Source organism: Nannospalax galili, unplaced genomic scaffold (assembly GCF_000622305.1).
Source record: "Nannospalax galili isolate Female #2095 unplaced genomic scaffold, S.galili_v1.0 scaffold702, whole genome shotgun sequence".
Taxonomy (NCBI): domain Eukaryota; kingdom Metazoa; phylum Chordata; class Mammalia; order Rodentia; family Spalacidae; genus Nannospalax; species Nannospalax galili.
In genome coordinates this window covers 1,906,935-1,933,217 of record NW_008348657.1, presented here as the reverse complement: position 1 = coordinate 1,933,217, position 26,283 = coordinate 1,906,935, and the positions used below count along the sequence as shown (strand labels likewise).

At 41.5% G+C, this 26,283-nt stretch overlaps 1 protein-coding gene across 1 annotated transcript; it reads right to left on the bottom strand.

Annotated features, from left to right (window-relative positions):
• Nucleotides 1–2,892: 2,892 nt before the first annotated feature.
• On the bottom strand, nucleotides 2,893–21,588 carry Tsnax (translin associated factor X). Its single transcript, XM_008845809.3, has 6 exons — nucleotides 21,285–21,588; nucleotides 20,912–21,016; nucleotides 18,713–18,827; nucleotides 13,544–13,674; nucleotides 8,445–8,572; nucleotides 2,893–4,622 (listed from the first exon to the last, which is right to left on the bottom strand). The coding sequence occupies exons 1-6, from the start codon at nucleotides 21,298–21,300 to the stop codon at nucleotides 4,245–4,247; spliced, it is 873 nt and encodes a 290-aa protein (XP_008844031.1). The 5' UTR covers nucleotides 21,301–21,588; the 3' UTR covers nucleotides 2,893–4,244.
• Nucleotides 21,589–26,283: the final 4,695 nt, after the last annotated feature.

Sequence of the window (26,283 nt, the reverse complement as noted above, 5' to 3'; positions counted from 1 at the left end):
GAAAAAAAAAGAAAAAATACTTGCAACATAAATGTGAAGATGGCAGTTGTACATCACTTACTGACAGCCATGTCACTGGGTAAACAGGGTGTGTCTACAAACCCAGCCGACTAGACATCACTAGGTGATACATGCTTATGGGACCGCCACTGTACAGGCAGCCCGTCACTGACCAACGAATTACAATGGCAACTCAAAGTTAACTTGCAAAACATATTTGTCCTGAGACACAAAGGCTGTGAACACGGGAAGACTCACAGTTGCTAATCTTCAAATTAAAATCAGTGTGTCTATGAAATGAGAACTTTAGGGACAAGGGATACTTCAACTGGAGAACTTGTTTAACAGGACTTCTATTGCCTTTTAAAAACCTAAGGTTGGGAGCCGAAGAGATGGCTCAGTGGTTAAAAGTACATACTGCTCTTGCAGAGGACCCGAGTTTGATTCCCAGCACCCACATTAGATGGCTCAAAACCACCTTTAACTCCAGCTCCAGAGGATCAGATGCTCCCTTCTGGACCCTGTGGGCCCGAGCATTCACATGTGCTCATGTGCACCACACATACACACATACAGACGCACACACAAATAAAAATCTTTTTTTTTGAGGGACTGGAGAGATGGCTCAGCGGTTAAGAACACTGACTGTTCTTACAGAAGGCCCGGGTTCAAATCCCAGCACCCACATGGCATCTAACAACTGTCCATAACTCCAGTTCCAGGGGATCTGACAGCCTCTTCTGTCCTCTGTGGGCACTGCGCAACATGGGTGCACTTACCTACACGCAGGCAATACATGCATACACATAAAATAATTTTTTTTAATCTTTTTTTTAAGTAAGACTGGGTACTGTAGTGTACGTGTATAATTCCAGCACTTGAGAGGCTGAGGATCATGAGTTCAAAACCAAAACTATATACTGAGTTCCAGACCAGCCTGAATAACTTACCAATATATATATATATTGTATGTATATGTATAAAGAAAACGGATACTAACATTATTTAACAAATTAAAAAACTGAAATAAAATGGACTCATCCTAAGAAAATTAGAACTTGGCAAAATTACCATTAAAAAGATAGGTGGTGCCTAGAGGATGGTTCAACGAGTGATGTGCTTGCTACACAAGCATGAGAACCTGTGGTTGGGCCTCCAGTGCCCTACATAAAAGCTGGTGTGGTGGTTAGCACTTGTAAACTTAGAAGTAGAGTCAGCAGATCCCCAAGGCTTGCTGACCAGCCAGCCTAGCCCAATCGGTGAGTTCCCAATATAAGAGACTGTCTCAAAAAATAAAGTGGAGGGGGCTGGAGAGATGGCTCAGTGGTTAAGAGCACTGGAACCGGGTTTGATTCCCACCACTCACATGGCAGCTAACAATCATCCGTAACTCCAGTTCCAGGGGATCTGATTCCCTCTTTTGACCTCCATGGGCACTGCATGACATGGGTGCACTTACATGCATACAGGCAATACGCACATGAAAAAAATTAAGATTTTTAAAAATTAAGTGGAGACGACCCTTACTGTTGGCCTCTGGCCTCCACATACATGTGTATGGGCACCTACACATACACACTTTTTTCTTTGCAACTATTATATATTTTAATGGATTGAGCTTATCACAAATGCTGTTCTTTGCAGTAAAAATAAAGTCTATTTTATCTGATATTGGCAGTCAGTCAAACTTTTAGTTACTGTTTATGTGGAGTGTCTTAGCCTTTTACTTCAATCTTTGTCTCTGAATCTGTCTGTAGACAGTAAAGTGCTTGGATCCACTCTGCCAATCTCTCATATAAGTCTCAACCTTCTCTAAGGACAAAAGCCCCAGGGCTCTTGCAATGCACTGGGAAAACCACTCTTTTGTAATACACACAGGACATCACTTGAAAAGAAATAATCCACTTTATTTTAAAGTTGTGTCAGCAACTTACCACAGCACTTGGAATCAGTTTCTTTAATTTTTTTAAATTACATTTTTATTTATTTTGGAGGATGTGCATGCCCAACTGTCCTCATGGTCACAGAACAATTTGTCAGTCAGTCCTTCTCTTTCCACCACATAGGTTCTGGGTATCAAACTCAGGTCGTTTGGTTACCAGCTGAGCCATCTTGATGGCACGTAGAATCAATTTCTTTTGAAATAAATACAAAAACTACTACAACAGATGGTGCTGTCATTGCAAGCAGTTTAAACAGAGGCCCTTCCCATGCTGCCAACGCCCATGGCTCAGTGCAGAACCACAGGCAGCAACGGCATGTGCCCACCTGCAGGAGGCACTACTGACCCCACCCAAAGGCAATGTACATTCTCTGACAGCCTGACTTCCTAGTCCTGGCCCTTTCCTTGTGGACAAAGCAAGTGGTTATCTAGAGCTAATGTTCTCTTGCCTTCCATGAACCAAGTCAGAAGGACAGAACACTATCTGGTCTGAGTGAGTTGTGAAAGATGTCCTTTTCTTGGAAACTTAGGGAACTCAAAGAGGCCTAAGAACTCCTCTTCTGTCAAGGTATCTTTACGATGCCCCAGAGAGCAGAGGGAAGGGCTCTGGGTCCCTCAACCACCTGAAAGCCTGCCTTTCTCAGGACTTGTTTTCAGAAAAAATAAGTATTAGCCTTGTCTATCTTAGGTTTCCTATTTTAAGCGAACATTATACATTTACTATTTCTCAAGTCTATAAAAACAATAAGCTTCTTGGACAGGTGAGATGCCTCAGTGGGAAAAGGTGTTCACCACTAAGCCTGACACCCTGAGTTCGAGCCCCAGAACCCACATGGTGGAAGAAGAGAACCAATTCCCTCCAAGTTGTCTTCTGACCTCCACATGCACACTGTGGCACCTAAGCACATACACACAATAATTCAATTTTTAAAAATTATAAACAAATGAGCTCCTGTATTTTAGTATTTTATTCAAAATTTGTCTTAAGCTGTAAAACATACTTCATTATTATTTTAATATTATAAATTTAACTTGAAGCAACTGAGGAAACAAACAAAAAAAATGTAATGGGGCTGACTATAACTGAACAATGTATGTCTTAGATCACAGAACCCAAAACCCATCATCACGAAGATAGATGAATCTAACTTATCAGACATGTATGTGTTTTAATTTTTGGAAAATTACATTTTCAAAGAATCAGCCCTTACAAACAGAAATAATCTTTCCAAAAATAAAACCCAGTATCTAAATTCTGAAAACTCAAAAAACTAGTTGGAAATGTGTGGTGGTCACCCAGAAGGGTCATGCTAAGCTAGCTTCACACGTGTAAGCGCTGAGTGGGTCAACTCATGACTACCAGTGCTCCCGTCGTCGTGTTGGCAACTGTCTTATTGCTGAATTACACAGAATTCATTTTCTTTGGCAACTTTATTAATTAACACCAAGGGACAAATACAAAGTTTTGGACTAACTTAGTATTTCAAATATCATCATAGTTGTTTAGTTTCTAGAAGATGCTAGACTAGGAAAGTCCTGACAAGCCTAACACAATGACACAGAGCCTAACTGCTCCCTACGGAAGCTTTTGGTTTATATACAAAGATATAATTCAACTCGACCTCACCAATGAAAACTGTCATGATGTCAGCTCCACTTCCCCATCACACCTGTGATAAAAGACGGAGACAAAATGGAGACACTCCCATCTGGACACCCATCAACTTTCCTGGAAAGCTATTTCATAGAAATTCAAAATGGCCCAAATTGGCCAAAATTTACATGAGTTCTCACAATAATTCTACCAAAACTTTACTTAAAAATATTGGTAGCTTACTCATTTAAATTTTTTTCCATGGGTCAAGCCTATTTTGGAGGCTTGCCACAATACTGCCAAGCAACTAAAACAGGAAGCTCAAGTTCAGAAATTTCACTAAGAAATCTTTTCTCCATGTAATAAACTCACTAGCTTAAGTGGCTTCCACTAAAAATTCATCAATGAGTTCAAAGTGAGTCAAAGTAGGTGTAGCAGAAAGTGCAATTGGAAGCATGTTCACATAACACAGACAAAAGGATAAGGCTAGCCAGCAGACAACTCCAACAGGCATATATGCAAATACTATGTAAATGCTCATGAATAGAAACACTCACTTAGATAAATCTATATACAGCTTATATGCGACTTCAAACTAGTACAATTGGAGACATCTCTACATAAAAGCCACGATAAAGTCAAATGCAACACTCACTAAGTCTCCCACGGTCTCTCAGGCATTCCTCAGAGAACAGCCGTGATGCTGCTCTAAGAAACGCCCTCTTCCTGATCAATCATCTCTGTTTTAACTGAAAACACGTCTGCTAGCATGTGCTTGGGAATCTCTGAGCCCCGGACTTTGAGGGCATAGCATGCATTCTCCACTTTGGCCAGGCTCTGTTTCAAGGTGTATAGCTTCTTAGAAACCTCATAGGGCCCAGTATTGCCAATGAATGAGAACCCATCATATACCTGACGTAGAAACTGGCTCACTTCAAAGGGAGTGTCAATGTCCCCATTCCCCACACTGTTGATACACATCCGCATCAATTCTCCAGTTAGGTCAGCCACTCCCAGCAGGTAATCAACAGGGGTGATTTTCAGTCTCCAAGTAACAAGCTGCTTATCTTGTCCATCAGAGGAGGGCTGGTAAAAAGAAAACAGAAAGCAATATACTCACAAAGAAAATACACTGTGAAAAAGTGAATTCATCAGGTACCACAATTATTATAAAGTACAAAATCAACAGCAGGCCAGGCACACAAACCTTTTCTCTATAAGATGCTATATGCGCTATGGTATCCACCTGGATGCAGCATGAGGAATCCACCCATTTGTTGGGAAAGGAGCTCAATCAGATGGTTTGGATGTGATAGAAAAATCAAATGCCACTACTGTAAAACCAACCATATCCAACTTCATTGGACAAGCAAAGCAGAAGCATTCTTTTTGTTTTGGTTTGGTTTTTGAGACAGGGTCTCCCAGTAGCCCCAGCTAGTCTGGAACTTGCTATGGAGACCAAGTTGGCCTCGATGTTAGAGATCTGCCTGAGAGTGCTGGGATTAAAGGCATGCGCAACCATGCCCAGCTAGAAGCACTCTTAAATGCGGCCTACTGACAATCACTATCATGTAGCAGTCCCATAGCTCTCCAAGTATGTGATCCAGTTGTGCCTCCCTAGCCTCAGCTGGCTGCTCCTTCCCTGTGTTGCACTGCTCATCAATGTGCTGCACCCAGTTCCCTCAAGCATCTCTACCTCCTACGTGTGCCCAGCAAATCACAATCCTGAATCAATGCTAAAATCTCCATGTCAGTTCTTTGCTAGATAGCTGAGTACCAATGAGTTTAGAAACAGGAATCACAACTGGAAGTCAAAGTTGGCTCCACTGCGAGTTTTACCAGTCCTTTTCATTATTCTTCAGTGGTTTACTGCCTTCTTCAAACACTACTCTGGGCCTCCAGCACTCTCCCCTGTGTCCTTCGCAATCCCCAAACTCTTCAGTTTCAGTAGACAATCCAAGCTAATTTTACAGACTGTCAGTCATCTGCTCAATCACCTGGTACAGTCTCAATTATCTTTATTCCTACAGGAACAATCAAAACAACATCCATCCTTACCTTCTGTCCTCCAGTCTCAGAGGACAAGTGATCCCTCCTCTTCTACATGACCTTGCCTCATCCCCTCCCACCACTTTGGGACCTTACTCATAAGATACATGTATATAGACAAATTATTTCATCTCTAAACCTCAATATCCTCCTCCATAAAATGTGATCATGAGACTACCACCTCAGAGGTTTTTTATGGGTTAAATGAGATAGCATTCACTAAGTTCATGGCATAATGCCCAACACAGGAAAACACTCAACAAATATAAGCTGCTATGATCATCACCACTACCACAGTGTACATCTCTCTAGGAGGGTCTTTCTAGAAGTGATAACTAAATTGTTACCAGTGAAGCACAACTAGGTGAAGTTGCACTCCATTAGAGTGCTGGACAGTAGGAATGGCAAGATGTGGAGGAGACTGTTCTGTGTATTTGAGGAACCAATGAGGTGTTCCTTCTAAGTGAAGTTTAAAGAGTAGTACAGAGATAGGTGAGCAGGGTGCCACATTGAGGAATTTGGACTTACAGGTCCTGGAGTCTTCAAGAACCAGGTGAGGAAATGGCAGAGTGACTATTACTTTGTTGCTGTACATCCAATACACAAATCCTAAGCCTGCTCAAACCTTCAGAGATGCTATGGCCCAATGCACCAAACACAGAGCATGAGACATGAGGCCCACCTCAGGTTCAGAGGGGATGAGATACCTAGTCAATAACAGAATCCAAAGGCTGCCTCCCAATTGTTCTGATGCTTTTTTTTTTTTTTTGTTTTTTTTTGGTCTTTTTGAAGCAGGGTCCCCCTGTAGCCCCAGCTGTCCTAGAACTCACTATGTAGACCAGGCTGGTCTTGAACTCACAGATATCCGCCTGCCTCTGCCTCCCAAGTGCTGGGACTACAGGCGTGAGCCACCACACCCGGCTTCTGATGCTTTTTAAATTATATCATCAAAGTATCTTCTCTGGGGAGCTAGAGAGATGACAAGAGTTAAGAGTACCTCCTGTTTCTGCAGTGGACTTGGGTTTCTAGCACACATTCAGGTGGCACACTACTCTCTGTAACTCCAACTCCAGTGGATTCAATACCCTCATCTAGCTCCATGCATGCACACACACAAAACACATATGTAATTTTAAAAATAGAAAAATTTTAAAGTATCCTCTCACTGTGATTTACAAGCTAGAAGCCTGGCATTTTTTAGGAAAGGGCAGATTGTAGTAGTCAAGAAGAGTACATTTCATTACCATTGATAAAAATACATGTAACAAAATACTAATGCTCTTTGTTCTACCATGACACAGAAAGGGTCACGGTTATCAGCCAGTTGATTTTAGAGAGCAGCACCTTAAAAAAATTAACAAATTTCAACTAAAAAATTGTTGAAGAAATAAATTCTGCTTTCCAAAACTCTAAGTATGGAAGAAAAATTTACCTAAAGTACAATTTTTCAAGATGGGCATACAAGTATTTAGGAAGACATATTATGACATCACTAACTTACTTTAACATGGTTTAGCCAAAACTACTAGGACAAAGCAAATATAGGAAATGGTAACTACAGGCTACTGAAGTCAAGCCTCAGTACATGAGCTGACGTATGTTTGAAATTTGTCATAATAAAATTTTTTAACAGTTTGACAATATTCTCACAAGTTAAAATGAAAATTCATTATTGTATCAAATTTCCAGAATTTTCAGGACCAAGATGCTAGCAACTACAGGAAAAATGACTCATGAATGCAGTATTAAATTCAGCAGAATACACACCACATTTTAGAGTACTAAGCGCCTAAGTCCTGAAGCAGTGCATACCTTGAGCCTGTTCTTACAGTGTGACCACCTGACAGACACCTGGGAAGGAAGTGCGTGCTGCCCCTCACAGAGCAGCAGGCCAGGCTGACTCAGCTCTCACTGCTATGTCATCTCCACCAGCTGAACAAAAACTAAGGACTCTTGCTCCTCAGAAGGAATGTCCTCACTGATAACTTCGTACAACCCCAAAAGCTAAGAAAACACAGTGACTCTTTTAGAGTAAGTTTTCTCTGTCCTAACAAATCAGGTTATTTTCACAATTTTAGCAGTTTACCTTCAAGTACTCTTTAGTCTAACAGTTTCTCTGTCTGCCTATCCTGGCTCTGAGTGATGTTTTAAAAATTAATAAAAGAAAAAGCAAAAAAGGAAAAATATTGTTTGTCTGAATGTGTACTAGTATCTCAGAAGAGATCAAAGACCCTAAATGGCCCAACTTGTTGCCTGAATGTTATATGTTCAAAGCCAAAGGGGAAAAAATAGTATTGTTTAAAAGTCAAACTCCAAAAGTTTTTCCCTCCTGAATTCAGAACTTACATAAGTTATTCTGAGGGATGAATGGCTCTCAAAACACAACTACTTTACAACAGAGATGTCAAGTATAAACTCTGATACCTGCTTAGTTAAAAGCCTCTGTGAGTCAAACCCTTTTAGAGAGCCATGAGGTGGGGCCCTATACAGGGATGCCTCTACATACTGAGAAGGAAAGACAAAGGGTACAGCCTGGGTTCAAACCTCAGCTCTGCCTCATTTACTTAGTTCCTTACCCTCTACACCCTTGTTTACCTCTCGGTAAAATGGGGTGGTAAATCTAATCTCACAAGGTTAATAAAAGGGTGAAATGGTATTGTTTATAATGCGTTAGGTACAAAAGTACTACTTTCCCCACACATATTCCAAGTCACCCTGTTCTATCACTAGTTAAAACACTTAGAGACCGCTTCCCTGGAGTGCCAGCAAACCATGCTAAAGATTTAGCCAGTAACTCTCCCCCCATCTTTATGCTGTTATATATTATATTGTAAAAGTGAAATGATTTTCAATTCTCACAGTCTTGTTTTCTTTCCCACTGTCTTCTGTTGTAAATGTCAACTGTTTATTAATTTCTTCCATACTGATTAATGAACGTGTTTTGATGAAGTGTTGAAAAGAGACAGCCTCCACATATTCCTGCAGTCCTGAAAAACCAACAAAGAAGGTTAACTAGGAAGAAGCACTAACTTTACAGGAGTGTCACCATTAAAAAAAACCTTAAAGCTGATCATCACCTCATGTGACAGAAGTGTGGTGATACCCACTTAGATTGTGTCAGGTGAGGCAGGGCACACAAGCTCTCCTAGATCTCTGTCTCAAGGCTCAGGGGTGTCACCAAGCCCTCTCTATCACAGTTAGATGATGATCCCATTTACTATAGGTGCCGGACACAAACTGATTAAATGAAGAACTTCCACTTAAACAAATTATATAATAATTAAAACATACGGGGCTGGAAAGATGGTTCAGTGGTTAAGAGCACTGGCTGCTCTTGCAGAGGACCTGGGTTTGGTTCCCAGAACCCACATGGCAGCTAATAACCATCCATAACTCCAGTTTCAGTGGATCCAACATCTTCCTCTAACCTCCATGGGCAATGCAAGACATGGGTACACTTACATATATGCAGGTAATACACTCATACACATAAAAATAAAAAATAATAAATAAAATTTAGGGGGAAAAACTTTTAAATTTTTTATTTATTATTTTTATTTTATGTGTATGAGTGTACTGCCTCGTGTACTGCATGTACCCATGTCGTGTAATGCCCATGGAGGTCAGAAGAGGGTGTCAGATTCCCTTGGAATTACAGACAGGTGTTAGCTGCCATGTAGGTGCTGGGAATCGAACCTGAGCTCCCTGTAGCAGCAACCACTGAGCTACCTCTCCAGTCCCAGGAAAGACTCTTAATAAAAAGAAAAATGTCTATGGAAAAACACAAATGACAATAAGCAGTTTCACTCTGGGAAGCTGAAACAGCCCTAGAGTAGGTGGGTGGGTGTGATGGTTATACAATACAGTAAACAACAGCAGTGCACACTCTGCAAGGTTAAAGTGGTCAGTTTCATGCTATGTGTGCCATGTCTATGCATTGCTGTGAACAGCTCCTAAGTTTTAATGTGCTGTATTTTCTTTTCAAGCACAATCTTTTATACAGTAGAAGAATTCAAAAAGAAGCTCTCAGCTGGACATGGTGGCTCATTCCATCATTCCAGTATTCAAGAGACTAAAGCAGGAGGATTGCACAAGCACTAAGTCAACATGGATCATACAGTGAGTCCCAGGTCATCCTGAACCACAGAATTCTCTGTCTCAAACAAACAAGAAAACCTGTCACTGCTGGTGTTGGGAGTGTTCACCTGTAATCTCAGCACTTGGGAGGTAGAAGCAGGAAGATTAAGAGTTCAAGACCAGGTTTTAATCCCAGCACTCAGGGGTTAGGGCAAGGCAGAAGCAGGTAGATCTCTATGAGATGGAGGCAAGCCAGCCTGATATATATAGTGAGTTCTAGGCCAGCTGGGACTACAGGGAGACCCTGTCTCAAAAACCAAACAAACAAACAAACAAACAAGAGTTCGAGACCAGCCTAGGCTACATTTTGAGTTTGAGGCTAGCTTTCAAAAAAGAAAGAAATTAAGAGTCCATGCTATATCACCAAGAGTTCAAGGACATCTGGTCCCAAACACTGCAAAGCACTTTGAGTTACATGTAGGTAAAAGGATGTTTAAATAAGTTATGTTTCAACCTGATGAATAGGACATCCGTTATTTTCAGTGTATAATCCCCAAGGTGAAAATTTTCAGCCCACTGCCATCCTTCAGCAAACAATGCCTTCCCCTGTGCTTCTGCCTTGGAGGACAGCCAAATGGAATTATTTACAGAATCTGTTTCCAGTAAGAGAGAAGTTTGCAGGTTACTTTTATGTAATTTGTTATTCTTTACCTCATTCCTCTATTAGAGCATATACAGGGAAACCCAACTTAAGGCTTCTGATTATTTTACTTATTCTCACAATACTTAAGCCACATACATTCAGTCCAATTCTCCACCAAACCTTGCCTGAGGGTGACCATGTGAAAGCACTCATTAGGACTCCAGTTTCACAAGGCTCAACTTGATTACAGGATCTTAATGCTTTTCTGAGAAAAGTGTTTGCCCAGAGAAGTGAAAGCCTATGTTCACACAACTACTGTCGGCAAATGTGAATAGTCAAAAAGAAGAAAAACCCAATGTCCATCAACTGATGAATGGACAAATAAAATGTGGGCTATCCATACAACCCAACCACAAAAAGGAAGTACTCTATATGCTACATGCAGGTACACCGAGAACATCATGTTAAGGGAGACGTCACACACAAAAGGTCATGCAGTGTATAAGATGTGCAAGAGGCAAACCCATAGAAAAAAAGAGTAAAATAGCGGCTGCTAGGAGGCAGGAGTCCTAGAAAACTGTTTATTCCACAAGGCATGATAAATTAAAGCAGAATGTGACCTGGTGCAGTATGTTCAAAACCCAACAAGAAGCCACATCCTCATCAATTCAATGTTGCAGAGCCCGGATCAAACTGGTAACTTTTTCAAACAGATTTCAGAAAAGCAATAGGCTTGAAGAGAAATGACAAGAGAAGCTGGACTAAGACACCCTCACATCCCAGGACAATCTAAGGAGTGTACCCCAGACATCTGTCTCGAAAACAAGTCTACAGCAGCCCAGAAAATGCTAAGTAATGGTTATCATGATGGCTACCAAAGTTTGCAGCACAACTTATTATGATTAAATGGCTCTCCAAGTGTTTACTGAATCACCTCCCTTTTAAATGCAACTTTAAATTGTATCCTTTCTACTCACATTTAGGCTGAATTTAAGAAATATTGGCCCTGTACTGGGTTTTACAAAATGCTAAAGTCTGTAGGTTAAACTGAATCTCTACAGGAAGAAACCAATGATAACACTTGGTAGTTCATGGCCTTGGCCAGAACTTCTGTGAAGCTTCAATTTCCTAACTCATAAAGTGGTAAAAACACTAAAGAGTTCTACAAAAAAAAACAGAAGAACAACAACTAAAAAGTATCTCCACCAAACAGGAGGACAGATGGCTTGAGCACAGGGCCAGACTAGGCAATATAGACATTACCCATTTAAAAAAAAAAAACTGACCATAAAGACTAATTTAAGCCCTACTCTCACTCTTGAATAAAATCATCTCAAAAAAATTATTATCGGGGCTGAAGAGATGGCTCAGCAGTTCAAAGTACTGACTACCCTTGCAAAGGACCAGGGTTCGATTCCCAGCACCCACATGGCGGCTACAAACTGTCCTTAACTCCAGACCCAGAGGATCCGATAGCCTCTTCTGACCTCTGCGGGTGCAGTTACCTACATGCAGGCAATACACGCATACACATAAAACAAAAATAAATAAAAAAAATTTTTTTGATCTTTTTGGTCTTTTTGAGACACGGTCTCCCTGTAGCCCCAGCTGTCCTGGAACTCACTATGTAGACCAGGCTGGCCTTGAACTCACAGAGATCCGCCTGCCTGTGCTGGGATTAAAGGAAGGCACGTGCTACCATGCCCGGCAAAAATTTTTTTAAAATTATTATCAGTGATATAGGCTAAGGTAAAACAAACAAACAAACAAAAATTTCCATTTAAGATGGAGGGCATTTCTGTCCACCTGTAGTTTCTCAACAAAAGGGTAGGAAATAAGTCATAAGGATGTTTTACGTTACTTATTTCAAGCACCTACTTAGGCATTCACTTGTTCAGCTTCCCTGAGGAGCAGGACACAGTGGACTGTTCAGCCCTCAGGGAAATGCTCTGCATGCCATCAGCCCTGCTCTCAATAGGCACAGACTCCTTTAGTTCAACGCCAGGACTATTTTAACTTCAAGTCAAAAGAACAGTCTTTTGGAGTAACACCAAAACAAGCACTTAACAATTACAAGCAGCAGGCTATTCGTAAGCATCATATTGTTGGCATTACTCTAATTATATTTTATCAGATAAAATGTAAGCAACTTTTAAGTCCCAGATACCGTTTTATTTGACTTTTTCATCCTGAACTTAAGAATAAGCATCACTGGAGCTGGAGAGATGGCTCAGCAGTTAAGAGCACTGGCTACTCTCACAGAAGACCCAGATCCAGTTCCCAGCACCCATGTGGTAGTTCAGAAACATCTGTTAACTCCAGTTCTAAGGGATCCAACACCCACTTCTGACCTCTTCAACCATCAAAACATGTGATACACATACATACATGCAAATACTCATGCACACAAAATAAATCTTTGACAAAAAAAACTATTGCTAGCAAATTGTCTGACAAAGGGCAATTTATCTCTAGGCCAGAATGTCTCCACCTTCAACTTATTCAAGGCCTACATATTAACATAGGATTACTACGAAAAATGTAGGAAGCAACATGTTTAAAAACTTGGCAAGTGGATGTGGTGGCACATGTCTGTAGTCCCAGCACTTGAGAGACAGAGACAGGAGGATCTCTGTGAGATCAAAGCCAGCTTGGTCTACATAGTGCATTCCGGGCCAGCTGGGGTTATAGGGAGAACCTATCTCAAAAACTAAAAAATAAAATAAAAAATTTGGCAAGGTAAAAACTGAAAGAAAAAAAAAAGTCATTGCTTCCGCAATTCAAAACTTCATTTTAAAGTCAAGAAGATAGTGAATGCCTATAAACCCAATACTTGGGAGGTGGAGGTGGAGGCAGAAAGATCAGAAGTTCACAGTCAACCTTGACTGTACAGTGACTTTGAGGCCAATCTAAGCTACATGAGACTGTCTCAAAAAACTTCATTTCAAATACTTAGTATAGAACGAGTGCAAACGCTCAGTGGGGAAGGATACCTGCCACCAAGCCTGCTGAGTTAAATCCCCTCACATGGTAGAAGGACAGAACCACCTCCCACAAACTGTCCTCTGACCTCCACACATAGGCAATGCCATATACATATGCATGCATGCATGCATGCATGAACATGCACACACACACACACACACACACACACAAAGCCAGTAGTACTATTCCACAGGGTGTCAGTGAAAACTGATATAATTCACATATCACTTATTTTTCTAACTTTTACACTTACCTGTAGTGATGGCTCGATGGAATTGATGCATATCTTCTCCTGAGAGCTCTTGGGCTACCTGTAATATTTTTTGTCTGACACCATCCAATTTAATTTCTGATTCAGCCAATATTTCTTCCATATCAGGAGCACTATATATAATCAAGACATCAGGAACCTTTAGAGCATCAGCCAAATATACTGATAATGAAAAACTAAATGACCTAAAAATTAATAGCTGTATCTGAATACTTCTAACATATCTATAATGGTACATAAAAATATGGCAATGTTAAAATATACTATTAAATAAAAAAATTCTATATGTAATGTAATCAAAACCACATGAAAAACTTTATTCATAAAAACATGACACGTTGATGTTTGCTTCTAGGCAGAATGGAGTCTGGATTTAGTTTTCCACCTCAACGCAAAAACACAATGGAATATACAAAACTGGTTTCAGACACTAGACTGAGGCAGCACGGAGAGTGGACAGTGACTGGAGAAGCACACACACAACTGTTTCATCTTACTGCTTCGAAGAGCTTCCAGGTGACAATGTGGGATGAGAAACCTAGGTGGAGCCAAAGACTGAGTTGAAAAGGAGTTTAAGGTCAAGAGTGCTAAATTCACTGGGCAGAGAACAGAAAGGAAAGCTGCAAAAGGGGCAGTATGTCAGAGCTCTACACAAGGGACTTCCCCAGGTCTCTGGCTGAGTACTGGTCACTTATGAAAACCACCTAGACGGCAGAAGAACTGCCCAGAGTATGAGGACAGAACAATTCCCATGGCTTATAGACAGCCAGAAAACTGACTCACCAGCAGTGAACACTACAGAAATATTAGAGGAAGTTCCTCAGGCAAAGGAAAAGGATTCCAGGTGGAAATTTAAATCTACGTAACAAGGAATAAATATTAGAAATGATAACTACATGGGTAAATGTATAATAAATCTGTTTATTGTCTCTTAAATCACACTGTTTAGGGTGTGGAAAGATGGCTCAGCGGTTAAAAGTGCTGCTGCTCTTGCAGAGGACCTGGATTCATTTCCCAGCACCCACATGGTGGGTACAACAATTCAAAACTCACTTCCAGGGGATGCAATACCCTGTTCTGGCCTCTGTGGGTTTGCATACATGTAGTGCGCTTAAGATACATGTAGGCAAAGTACTCACATACATAAAAAATACAAATAAATAGGTCAAAAAAATTTTAAATCACACTGTTTAAGTAAAAGCAATGTACCAGGGATACACTATTGAGTTAACAAGAACTACAACAGTGACATAGAAAGTTAAGGCTAGCAGAGAAAAGGAAGTATACTCTGACAAGCTTCTTACCCTGCATATGAGATGATACACAAGCAGGCCTTATCTGTCCAATGTACTACATTAACGGAAACCTGGCACTTCAGCACCTGACTTTAATTTTCAAAGCTGTTACACAGAACCATACAAAGCAGCTCATTCTGATATCTGTGAATTTCAGTTAGCACAGTACTATCTGAGTGAGATGGTCCAGAGCATTATGACATGCACTATGCCCATTAAACAACCACCACAAAAAACAAAAACCGAAAAAACAACAAACACAGAAAAGTACCACTAAAATGAGAAGTATGAGAAATATTCAATCCAGGGCCGGTAAGACAACTCAGTGGATAAAACACATGCTGTGCAACCTGAAGACCTGAATTTAGATCCCTGGAACTCATGAGTGGAAGGAGAGAAACAACCTCACAAAGTTGTCCTTTGATTTCCACATTCATACACACAGTAAAAAAAAAAAAAAAAAAATTTTAAAAAAAAAAAAAAAAAAAAAAAAAAGGATATTCAATGCAGGAGCTGGGAGATGGCTCTGGGAAAGGTGCTTGCTATGCAAGGACTTAGGACAACCTGAGTTCAGATTTCCTGCACCCACATAAATGCTAGGCATGGCGATTCTAATGCCATGGGCAGGGGGAGACAAGTGGATCCCTGGACTCAACAGACAGCCAAAACAGCAAGTCCTAGGTTCATTGAGAGACTGTATCCTAAAAAAACAAATAAGGTGGAAGATACCAGAAGTCAACACCCAGCCTCTACATACAGATGAATGCATCTACACACACATATACTACACACATACAAACTCAACCCAAAATAAGGCAGAAGCCAGTTTGGCTGCACTCACTTACATAAGTCTATCACAAGGAAGTTCTAGGCAAAAGAATCCCGAGTTCAGCCTGAGCTAAAGAGAGAAACCCTGTCTTGAAGGACTGGGGGGGTGGGGGGGGAAAGCCAGTGGGGAGCAAGGAGCAGGAAAAAAGAATTAAAATCATAGGCTTAGTGGGATAGTTTTGTCATTAAAGGTTCAGGCTCACAACTTTAACATAAAGAATTAAAATCCAGCCATATCACACTAAATATAAATGATCTAAGCACCTCCACTAACTGCCGGAATGGATTTGAAAAATCCAAGAAAAATTAGAAATCTAATTTAAAGGTAGACAAAAATAGATCTTAGAAAGGAAGCTGGGTGTGGTGGTGCACATCTGTAATCACAGCAACTGGGAGGCAGAGGGGGGAAGACCATGAGATCCTGTCTCAAAAAAAAGTATAACTTCTAGTCAGACAGGTCAGGACATGAGTCACCGATACTCAGTATTGTAAATGAAAGGGGTCATCACACAGCTTCAAGCACTAAAAGGATAATATAAAGAACTTTATATCCATAAATTTCAAAACTTAGGAGAAAACAGCAGATTCCTTAAAAAATATCATCAGAGCTCACAGAGTAGCTATCTATATCTACTAGTGAAATTAACTGGTAGCCAAAATATCAGTTTTTCTCATCAGTAGCAGTTATCTTTGTGCACTGTGACTAGATGAATTTTTACTTTAAGTACACTTACTTTTCTGGAATTTCTAAGTTTTCTGAAGTGTATTATTTTTCTACTTTACTACTCAAGATTTTACATACAATATGGTCACAACTATAATAAAAACAATACATAAGAAATGGAATTTGGGGGCTGGAGAGATGGCTCAGGGGTTAAGAGCACTGACTGCTCTTGCAGAAGACCCAGGTTCAATTCCCAGCACCCATATGGTGGCTACAAATCGTCCTTAACTCCAGTTCCAGGGGATCCGATGCCCTCTTCTGACCTCTGGGGCACTGCATGATACAGGTGCATTCACATACATGCAGGTAATACACTCATACACATAAAATAAAAAATAAAAATAAATGGAATTTGTGGGGCTTGAGAAATGGCTCAGGGGTTAAGAGCACTTACTGCTCTTGTGGAGGATTCCAATTCAGTTCCCAGCACCCACATGGCCGCTAATAGTCCGTAATTCCAGTTCTAGGGTATCTGATGCTCTCTTCTGACCTCTGAGGGCATTGCATACATGTGGTACATGTGCAGGGAAAATATTCATACATATAAAAATATATAAATAAATAAATAAAAATCTTAAAGAAATGGAATTTGTTAATAAAGTAACTTCCTATCTTTATTAGGACACCACTTGTTTTTCAATTTTTTTTAATAAATATTATTTTCTAATGAAATAGTACTACTACTTTCTATTATTATTCACGGAAAAATAAAAAAGATACAAAACGTAGCTTTTTCTAAAATATTAAGCTCTGTCACAGTCCTATTGCTTTTCTTTTCTGACGCAGGATCTCATGTGAAGCCCTGCCTGGACTGGAACTCACAGAGATCCATTTGCCTCTGCCTCCCAAGTGCTGGGATTCAAGGCATGCACCACCATGCCCGGCTTTTTTTTTTTTTCTTTAAACTACTAAATATGATAGTAGTTGTTTTATAATTGTAACTGGCACTGGAAAAACACCAAATTTATCAGAATATTGTTGCTTCTTTCCATAATGCAAGTTCACCTATATACAAGCTATCTAACACTAAGCAACCAAACAAGCAAAAACTTAGGTCAGAGAAAAAGATTAGAAGTGCCACATTTCAGTAAGTCCAGGTGTGGTAAACTGCCTCCACTTAGTGCAATAAAAGTTAGCATCCCAGAGTACCTTAGTAAGTTAAAATGTGGAGAAGAACTCAGCAGAGTGGTTGCCGGGTGCGTGCATGGCCCTGGGTTCAAGCCCCAGCACCACCAAAAGTTTTTCAAAAATTAAAAGTTTTAATTTAGCAGAATGGAATACTTCAATATTTTTAATAATAAAAGCTAATAAACTGTATCTGCTCCTCCTGAAATACTTTGTAGGATAGATAATGCAAAGTCAATCTATCCTCTGGAGGATTCTGGAATCTGTAACTAGCCTCCATCCTTAGAAGCCTGATCTGGACTCACAAGCTGTTCCCCACATGGAACCGAGAAGCAAAGGGAGCTGATCAAATGAAAAGGAAGCAGAGCGGCAGGAGTGAGAGATGTAAGGTGCTGTGCTGCATTCCCTAAGGCAGCCCTGAGTACGTGCAACTGCTCCCATTTCTTTTCTGCTCTGCTTAGGCTAAAGTCACCTTGTTCCTTTTACTTCCAACCCAGAGAGCAGAGAATCTACCTAGAAAAACAAGAGCGTAAGTCCTAGAGAAAGAAAATACAAAGAAAAAAAACCAGAGCTCAAAGAGAAACTGTTAAAGAACTAAGCAATCAGCAGTATCATGTGCTGTAAAAATATGATACACTAGATTTTACAGTATGAAGGTAGAAAGACTGTATGAAGCAGAAAGACTGCACTGAGTTGAAAAATAAAAAATTAATCATTTCAACATTTATCTAAAATTAATTTTTACATCAACTAAATGAGACTTTTAATGTAACAGCCTCCAAAAGATACTCCAAATTTTACTATCTTTTTCTCAGACAATAATTGAATGACTGATCCAAAACAGAATATGAAATCCTTAGGTAGGCTAAAAGTAAGAATTTTCCCTATTTTTCTTAAATGTAGTTGCTAGTATCCTGATACTGTTTACAAAATCACATGTTTTAAGAGTCAGTTATTGTCTGTTAAGATACAAAACAAGAAAATCATATACTGTATCACATAACAAAGTGCCACAGTGCATGTGTAGAGATCAAAGGGTAACTTGAGGGAGTCAGGTTTCTCTCTCCACCATGAAAGTCCAAGGGTCCAACTCAAACTGTCACATTTGGCAACAAGTGACTTTAACTCACTAGGCCACCTCACTGGCCCCTCAAATAAAATGTAAAGATGTTTACCCACCTTGTAATCCTATGGAGAAGAAATATTGTCCTCTTACTTTCAACAGTTATATCCCGACTTAGTTTCACAAGTCTCTCATATTTGTCATGCCTTGCATCCAACTCCTGCTGAAACGCTAGGACACATTATGATGACTGTAAGCATGTGTATTCTTTACTCAAAGCCAATCAAATAGAAAGAATGCACGACACAATGTGACTGCAGACAACACTGCACTCAGCTGCCTCCATGTAAGGCCTAACACCAGCAGAACACTGTGGTCATGACACTAATTCTCAAAACAAAATAACTGAATGTTGCCCTCTATCCTATGATTTATAGAGGCATTTAACTTCTGAATCCTCAGAGATTTTTAGAAAAATATGTAAACTGTATAAAAGTGGAACTGGTGTATTCAATGAATACACAATAAACTTCTTTACTATCAAAGGCAAGAACCAACAGGGACAACCTTCAAAATAACACCGTTATCAGTGTTTAGTCTGAAGACATTTTAATAATGACAACAAAGGGCCAGTGATATAATTCAATTGGTAGGGTGCTTGCCTAGCATGCACTAAGTCCTAGGACTGATCTTCAGTACTACATAAAACTGATCCCCCAATGATAGACTCAGGGTTAGACAGGGACCCCTGGATCTTTGTCCCTCTTCCCAATGGCCGCATTGAATAAACCTCCTTTTTCTATGTTTCACTATTACAAAAAGATCCCCAACAGCAGTTAAACTGGGCACAGTGGCACAGGTCTATAATCCCACCACTTGGGGAGGTAAAGGAAGAAGGGTCGGGAGCTCAATGCCATCCTCAGAGGCCAGTTTGGACCACGAAACCCTGTCTCAAAAAATAAATAAATAAAAAATTATTAGACCTGGATTTTGTCTAATATGTTATTATCTACTACAAATGCTGTCTAATATTATGAAAGCACAGTCAGATGAAACAAAGTTCTTATCCTCAATGACAGAGATATAGGTATAAGTAAAATGGATTAATGCAAAGAGTTTGGGAAAAACATACTCAATAACACTCATGGAGTGGGTAGATGGAAAATGAATGAATGTAACATTTATCACCAAGGAGTTAGTTGAGTTGGGTCTTGAAGAAAACATGCCCTACCAGACTGGTAATGAAAGCACCAAGTTAGAGGCAACTCAAGGCTCAAAGAGCCATGCCTCAAAGCAGGCATAGAAAAAGCAAACCACGCTGAAAACAAGCAACTTGCGTATAGGGTATATGAACCTACGCCTGAAGAATACCTCACCCACTACAGTTTTCCACTCAGTGCTCAGCCCTATCAGTAAACTCTCTGCTCAATTATACCTGTTTTCCTTACACTTAACAAAGATTACTGTAGGTACTGTGTTGTTCTAAAATTGCCCACAAATTAGCTGAGACTCCTCTTTACAAGGTGCAACCTAACTCCTTCCCATTAAATATGAGGCAGTTTTTAACTTGCCTTGCCTCCAACAAATATGATTTGTATCCCAAACATCTTGACTAATAATGTCTATGAAGGTAACATTAACGTTGGTAAATAGGTAAAGTTTCACATCAACTGTTAAATGTTAGTTAATACTGGAGATGGCACATACTTAACTGTCCTGTAACACCATATATTTACTACCATGTATGTTTATATGTAGTACACGTTAATTTAATTAACCAGACTTGCACACAAGACTGGACCTTTATTTTTATGCAGCACATGGCACAGAATGGGCACTGTTAGTAAACCTTGTACACACAGGTATATGAAAGTCCCCTTTGTAGTCTCTAGCAAGTTGGTCAAATCACTCTGGAGCAGATTTAGCACCAACACAAAACACTGAGAAAAACTAAATTTTAAATCTGCATGTCCTAATTTTTTTTAAGGTTTTATTTATTGTTTTAGTTTTATGTGTAGGACTGTATTGCATGCATGTGTGTAAGTGCACCCATGTCATGCATTGTCCATAGAGGCCAGATGAGGGCATCGGATCCCCTGGACCTGGAGTTACCAGGTCCAGGTTGTTGGCTGCCATGAGCGTGCTGGGAGCTGAACCCCAGGCTCTGCAAGAGCAGCCAGCCTCTTAACTTGAGCCATCGCTCCAGCCCCATGTCCTAAAATCTTGAGTGCTGGTTTTTTTGGCGCACATATGGCTACACAAGCGTTGCTTCAGCTCGAATCCTCTCTTCTTCCACTTCTATCATGGGAACTTACATTTGAAGGCCAACATCACCGGGGAAGACGAACTGACATCCTTCCCATCTCTTCTTTGGTTATGTGGGAAGTTGTCATGCTTCCTCTTCCTGAACCCTCCTGGTCCTTAAGAAGACAGAGCTTTCCATCACCCAGTGTGACAGCACCAGTAAGTCCCTTCCTCCCAGGCACCTGCCCGCCCAGGCACCCCGGTGACCCCAGTAGCCCTACATGTGGACAAGCGCAGGACCACAAAGTAGGGGAGGTCAAAGAACGGCTCCGAGACTCAAGGCAAAGGAGTTCTCTGGGGGCCAGGGGAAGGTCCTCAGCGAGGGGAGCGCAGCGCTCAAGGCCCAGGCCCTCCCACCCGCGCCCGCGCTGCCCAGAACCAAACCTTCTTTGCCGCTCATGTCGGCGCGGCCTTCGCTCTCACGCTCAGAGCCCGCAGTCGCCGAGACAGCGCAGCTCAAGGGTCCTCGCCCACCATGGAGGAGCGCGAGACGACCCCGAGGAGAACCCGCGCGGGGAACCCAAGTCGACGCAGGGGCCTAGATCGAAGTAGGCCGCTGCCGGAAGCGCAGTAGCGGGGCTCCCTGCGCAGTGTACGCTTCCGGCCTGTGTCCCCAGCGCCGCGGAGGGCGCGCTCCTTCTGCAGCGCACACTTCCGGCCCCGGGGCTGGCGCGCTCGCTGAGATGCACATACTTCCGGTCTGTGTCCCAGCTCCCCCCTACCTCTCTCCAGCGCGCTCCCTCAGCCGAATACACTTCCGGCTCCCCCCAGCTGCGCGTTCCTTCAGCCGTGCACACTTCCGGCCGCGCCCCCGCGTGGTTTGGGCTCTGTGTGGACTGGGTGTGTGATGGGGGTGCGGCTGGGCTGGCGGTGCGCCTCAGAGTTCAAGAAGACCGTCTGAGTTGGGCTTCGCTTCAGGCGTCCAGTCAGAAGCAGGCTGCGTAGACGCATGCATGCTGTATGTGTTGGGTTCCTGGCCTACAGATGTGGGCCTCCGCCTCACTTTGCCCCTCTGTCAAATGAGGGTTGCAGTCTTTGAAGGTTAACGGAATTTATACTCAATTTATACTGAATGTAGACCACATCTGTGTTGTAGACATGTAGTCACACACAGTCTTTCCTTCTTGTTGACTTAGGAACAAAGATAGTAAATGGAATGATGTAGCTAGAAAAAGTGGCAACTTAGAGCTTGGGACAGGAGCACCACAGGAGGAGTCTGCCTTCACTGGCCTCTAAAGTGTCTTCCAACTCAAGAGCAGGCCATCACCTTCACAGATGGGCAAACACTTGGATTGATTGAACAGGTTCCTTGGGGATGAAGTCGCTGCAGAGGAGCCTTGCTTGGTGGACATTGGGCACATAATTGTCTTGAGTTTCTGTGACTTCTGAGTCTGTTCACATCCACTAATGTTCTCTTATTTTTTTGATTGATGATGAGGTGGGGCTGAGGAGATAGCTCAGTTGGTGAAGTGCTTGCCATACACGCATAAGAACCAGAGTTTGATACCCAGAACCCGCAAGTACAAGCATGGGGAAGTAAAAGACAGTCAATTCTTGGGGCTTGCTGGCTAACCAGTCTCACCAGACTCTTGGTGAGTTCCAGTCTAGTAAACCAGTGAGAGATCCTGTCCCAAAAGAAAAAAAGGTGGATGACGCCTGAGGAACGACCTTTGAGATCTGGGATTGCCCTTATACAAACACACACAAAGATGATGGGGGGAGAGGGGGTTGTGCGTAAAGCACTTGCCACACACCCACATAAATGCTGTGTGAGTACAGCATCCCACCTGCAGTTCCAGTTCTGGGAAGGCAGAGCTGAGATTCCCCAGGGCAAGCTGGCTAACTAGCCAAATTGAGGAGCTCTGGGACGAAGTGAGAGACACTGCCTCAATATATAAGGTAGGAAGAGATCAAGGAAGTTACCCCATGATGACCTCTGGCCTCACATGCACACACATGCACCTCTACATGTGAATATACATGCCACAGTGCAGAAAAAAAGATGATGTGACTGTTAGGTTCTTGGCAGGCTCCTCAAATGGTGGCGCAGCTCCCAAAATTCTAAACCGTTGCGAGGGGCAGGGGGGGGGTGTTCAAACTTAGCCCCAGGCAAGTCCCTTTGCCTTTGGGAGACCAACCATTCCCGAGATAAACTTCCCAGCCAACATCATGGAAAGTTACCAACTACCTACCTACCTATAAAAGATGTCTGACTGCCCCTGCTTGCTGCTGTTTCTCTGCTCCCCAAGAGGCAGCCCAGGGGTCTGTTTGCGCTCAAATAAACTGCTGGCCCTCCCATGGAGTTGTCTAATCGGTGGTCTTTGCTGCGTCTGCTTCCATACTAAAAACCATGCTAAAAACATTTTAAACGACCGCTTGGATATAAATGTCTTCCTGTGACTTCCTCCAGGGTTCAAGGAAAGCAGTAGCTGTTCCTAACTCCTGAAACAGTTCAAAAGACTTCACTTTTCAAAGCTTGGATCATCCTTTCTTTTCTTTCTCTAGGCACCACTCCCTTGTCAACTGTAGCTTTGTCACCTGAACTTTCCAGTGCTTCCCATAAACACGATGATAGGGCACATGTTTCGTCACCTGAAGTGACTTCTCAAAGAACTCAACAGAGGTGAATCCCCTACATACTTTCCCAGCACTTATTTGCATATGTACTCAACCCCAGGCATCCCCAGTATCCCAGCTAGCTACACCTTTGTCAGGAAACATCTTTCAGTCTCTGTAGCAACCTACAGGTAGACTCCTTTCCAGAATCCCTACCCTGTTTCTTTGTTTTGTTTCAGGTACAAACGCATAGTTTTGGTGTGGGGCAGAACAGTTGTTTGCTTTTAAAAGGAAAATGGCCACCCCAAATCAAAGAGAGGAAAACAAGATTACCTTACCTCTAGAGTGGTGTTTGTTCCTCTATCTGTTGCATTTGCAATTGCCCGTTTGACTGAATAAAGCCATAAGCCTTTTGTTATTCTGTGTATGACTCCTCACTCTGGTCACCATTATAGGAGAAATACCACATATAAAATAGTCCTAGGTATTGGTTAAAATTGTGAAACAGTCACTCAAAAGATGATGTGTTTCAGCATCTCCCTTACACAGTTATTACATACTTTAAGGGCAGGCAGGATTGTGCTGAATTGCCAGAATTTTCAGTGACAGTTTTAGGTTGGGTTTGGTTTGAGGTGTGGGAGCTGTTTTTTGAGGTGAGGGCTGGCCTCAAACTATATTATGTAGCTGAGGATGTCCTTGAACTAATCCTTCTGCCTCTATTTTGTAAGTGCTGGGATTACAGAATTGTGTCATCACACCCAGCTTGCTTTTTTGTGTATTTGTTTTTGTTGTTTTTTGTTTTTGAGGAAGGGTCTCTATATGTAGCCCAAGCTGGCCTGAAACTTGCTATGTAGGACCAGGCTGGGCTCAAACTCACAATCCTACTGTGTCATCCTCCTCTAGTGCCAAGATTACATGTGTGTACTATAGTATCTGACTCTGCTTCTTGCTTAGTTCCCTAGTTATTTCTTTCAGTTCTGGAGGTTGAACTAAGGGCCTTGTGAAAGCTAAAGCCACATTTTACCATTGAACCACACTCTTGACCTTTGAACCATAACCATAACATTTGGAAGATACTAATGAGGTCCAGAGTGCTATTTCAAGCATGCACATATCGACTCACTGATTTATTTTTCAGGCAAATCTGAGATGTAGAAGAAAATGATGTTTATCTTCTATTACACAAGAGAGGGAAGCTGAGTAAAGAGCCAGGGGAAAAATCACAAAGAGATCAATACTTCACATCTGCTGGAATATCTGTAATCAAAAACACAGAAAACAGTTGCTGGTGAGAAGATGGAAAACTTGGAGCCCTCATACATCATTGGTAGGAATGTAAAATGGTGCTATAGAAGATGGCTGGGCAATTTTTCAACAAGCTAAATGTAGAATAACCATTTGACCCAGCAGTTCCCATCCTAGGCATGTACCTTGTACACAGATGCTCACAAGAGCACTTACTCACTATAACCAAAGAGTGGAGACAATTCACCAGCATATAAATGGATAAAGAAAATAGTAAATTTGGCAGTATTACCTGGCTGTTAAAAGGAGAGACGTATCCATGGCGTGACATGGAGGAGTCTTAAAAATGGGTTAAATGAGAGGAAAAAAGGCCACATGAAATTCCATTTATAGAAAATGTCCCAAGTCAGCACTATATAGGGGTAGAAATACTCATGGTTGCTTATAGCTGGAAGGCAGTGAAAGAAAGAGAACTGGTAGCCAAGGGGATGGGCTTTCTTTTAGGGTGATGAAACTGTTTTAAATTTGACTTTGATAGTCCCACAAATCTATGACTATACTAACAGCTCTTGAATTGGTCACTTTAAATGACTTATATGGCATACAAATTGTATTGCACTAAAGGTCTTAATTTTTTGAAAGAGTGAGATGGGCAAGGTAGCGTGCACCTGTAATTGCAGTAGTTGGGAGGCAGAAAGAGGAGGATCACTGCAAGTTCAAGGCCAACTTGGGCTACAGAGTAAAACCTTGTCTTGAAATTTTTTAGAGTGACAGAAAGCATTCATTTTAAGTCTTACACATACACACATGTAGATAGAGAAAAGCATTACACTTACATTTCTCTCTACCTCACCAGCCAACTCTCAGTCCTGTAAGCTTCCTTATTTCTCCAAACTCTTAACATTGAGTTGCTCTAGAAAAACCTCTATTTCACCCACTCTCTTGCTGATCCCATTCTTGTTACTTTAGATCCCCAAATTACCCACTTCACATCTTCAGTCCAGAACACATCAAACTACCTAATTAGTGTCCTTCCTTGAATGCCTAATATTCATCTCAAAACTAACATGTCCAAAACTGAATGCAAGCATCCCTCCAAACTCCTTCTCCAGCTGCCTTCCAATGGATGAGACTATCATCTATCATCTTTGACTTCTCTTCCTTCCATTTGTCCCATCTGCTCTCCACAGAATCATGCTGCTGCCAGTGTTCATGCTGAAGTACTCTAACCTCCAGTGTAAGTGTATATGGATACAGGGCTTTTGTGAGCTCATGAAGATTAAGTGAAGTCATAAGGATGGATTTGAATCCTGGATTACTGTTGGCCTTATGAAAAAGGAGAGAATGGGCCAGCAAATTGGCTCAGAGGGAAAAGGTGCTTGCCACCAAACCTGATGACTTGAGTTCAATTTCCAGGACCCACATGGTGGAAAAAGAACAGACTCCTTCACATTGTCCTCCAATCTCCATGGGCCATGGTACATGTGCATGAGTACAGATAGATAGATAGATGATAGATAGATAGATAGATAGATAGATAGATAGATAGATAGAGAGATGACAGATAGATAGATGAAAGATA

What these genes read in the sequence shown, in the direction of transcription:
- Tsnax (XM_008845809.3), bottom strand. An exon ending in CTTCTCCATAGGATTACAAG is followed by an intron (nt 13,675 to 18,712) that starts GTGGGTAAACAT and finishes GATTATATATAG; the next exon opens with TGCTCCTGATATGGAAGAAA. An exon ending in CCATCGAGCCATCACTACAG is followed by an intron (nt 8,573 to 13,543) that starts GTAAGTGTAAAA and finishes TTGGTTTTTCAG; the next exon opens with GACTGCAGGAATATGTGGAG.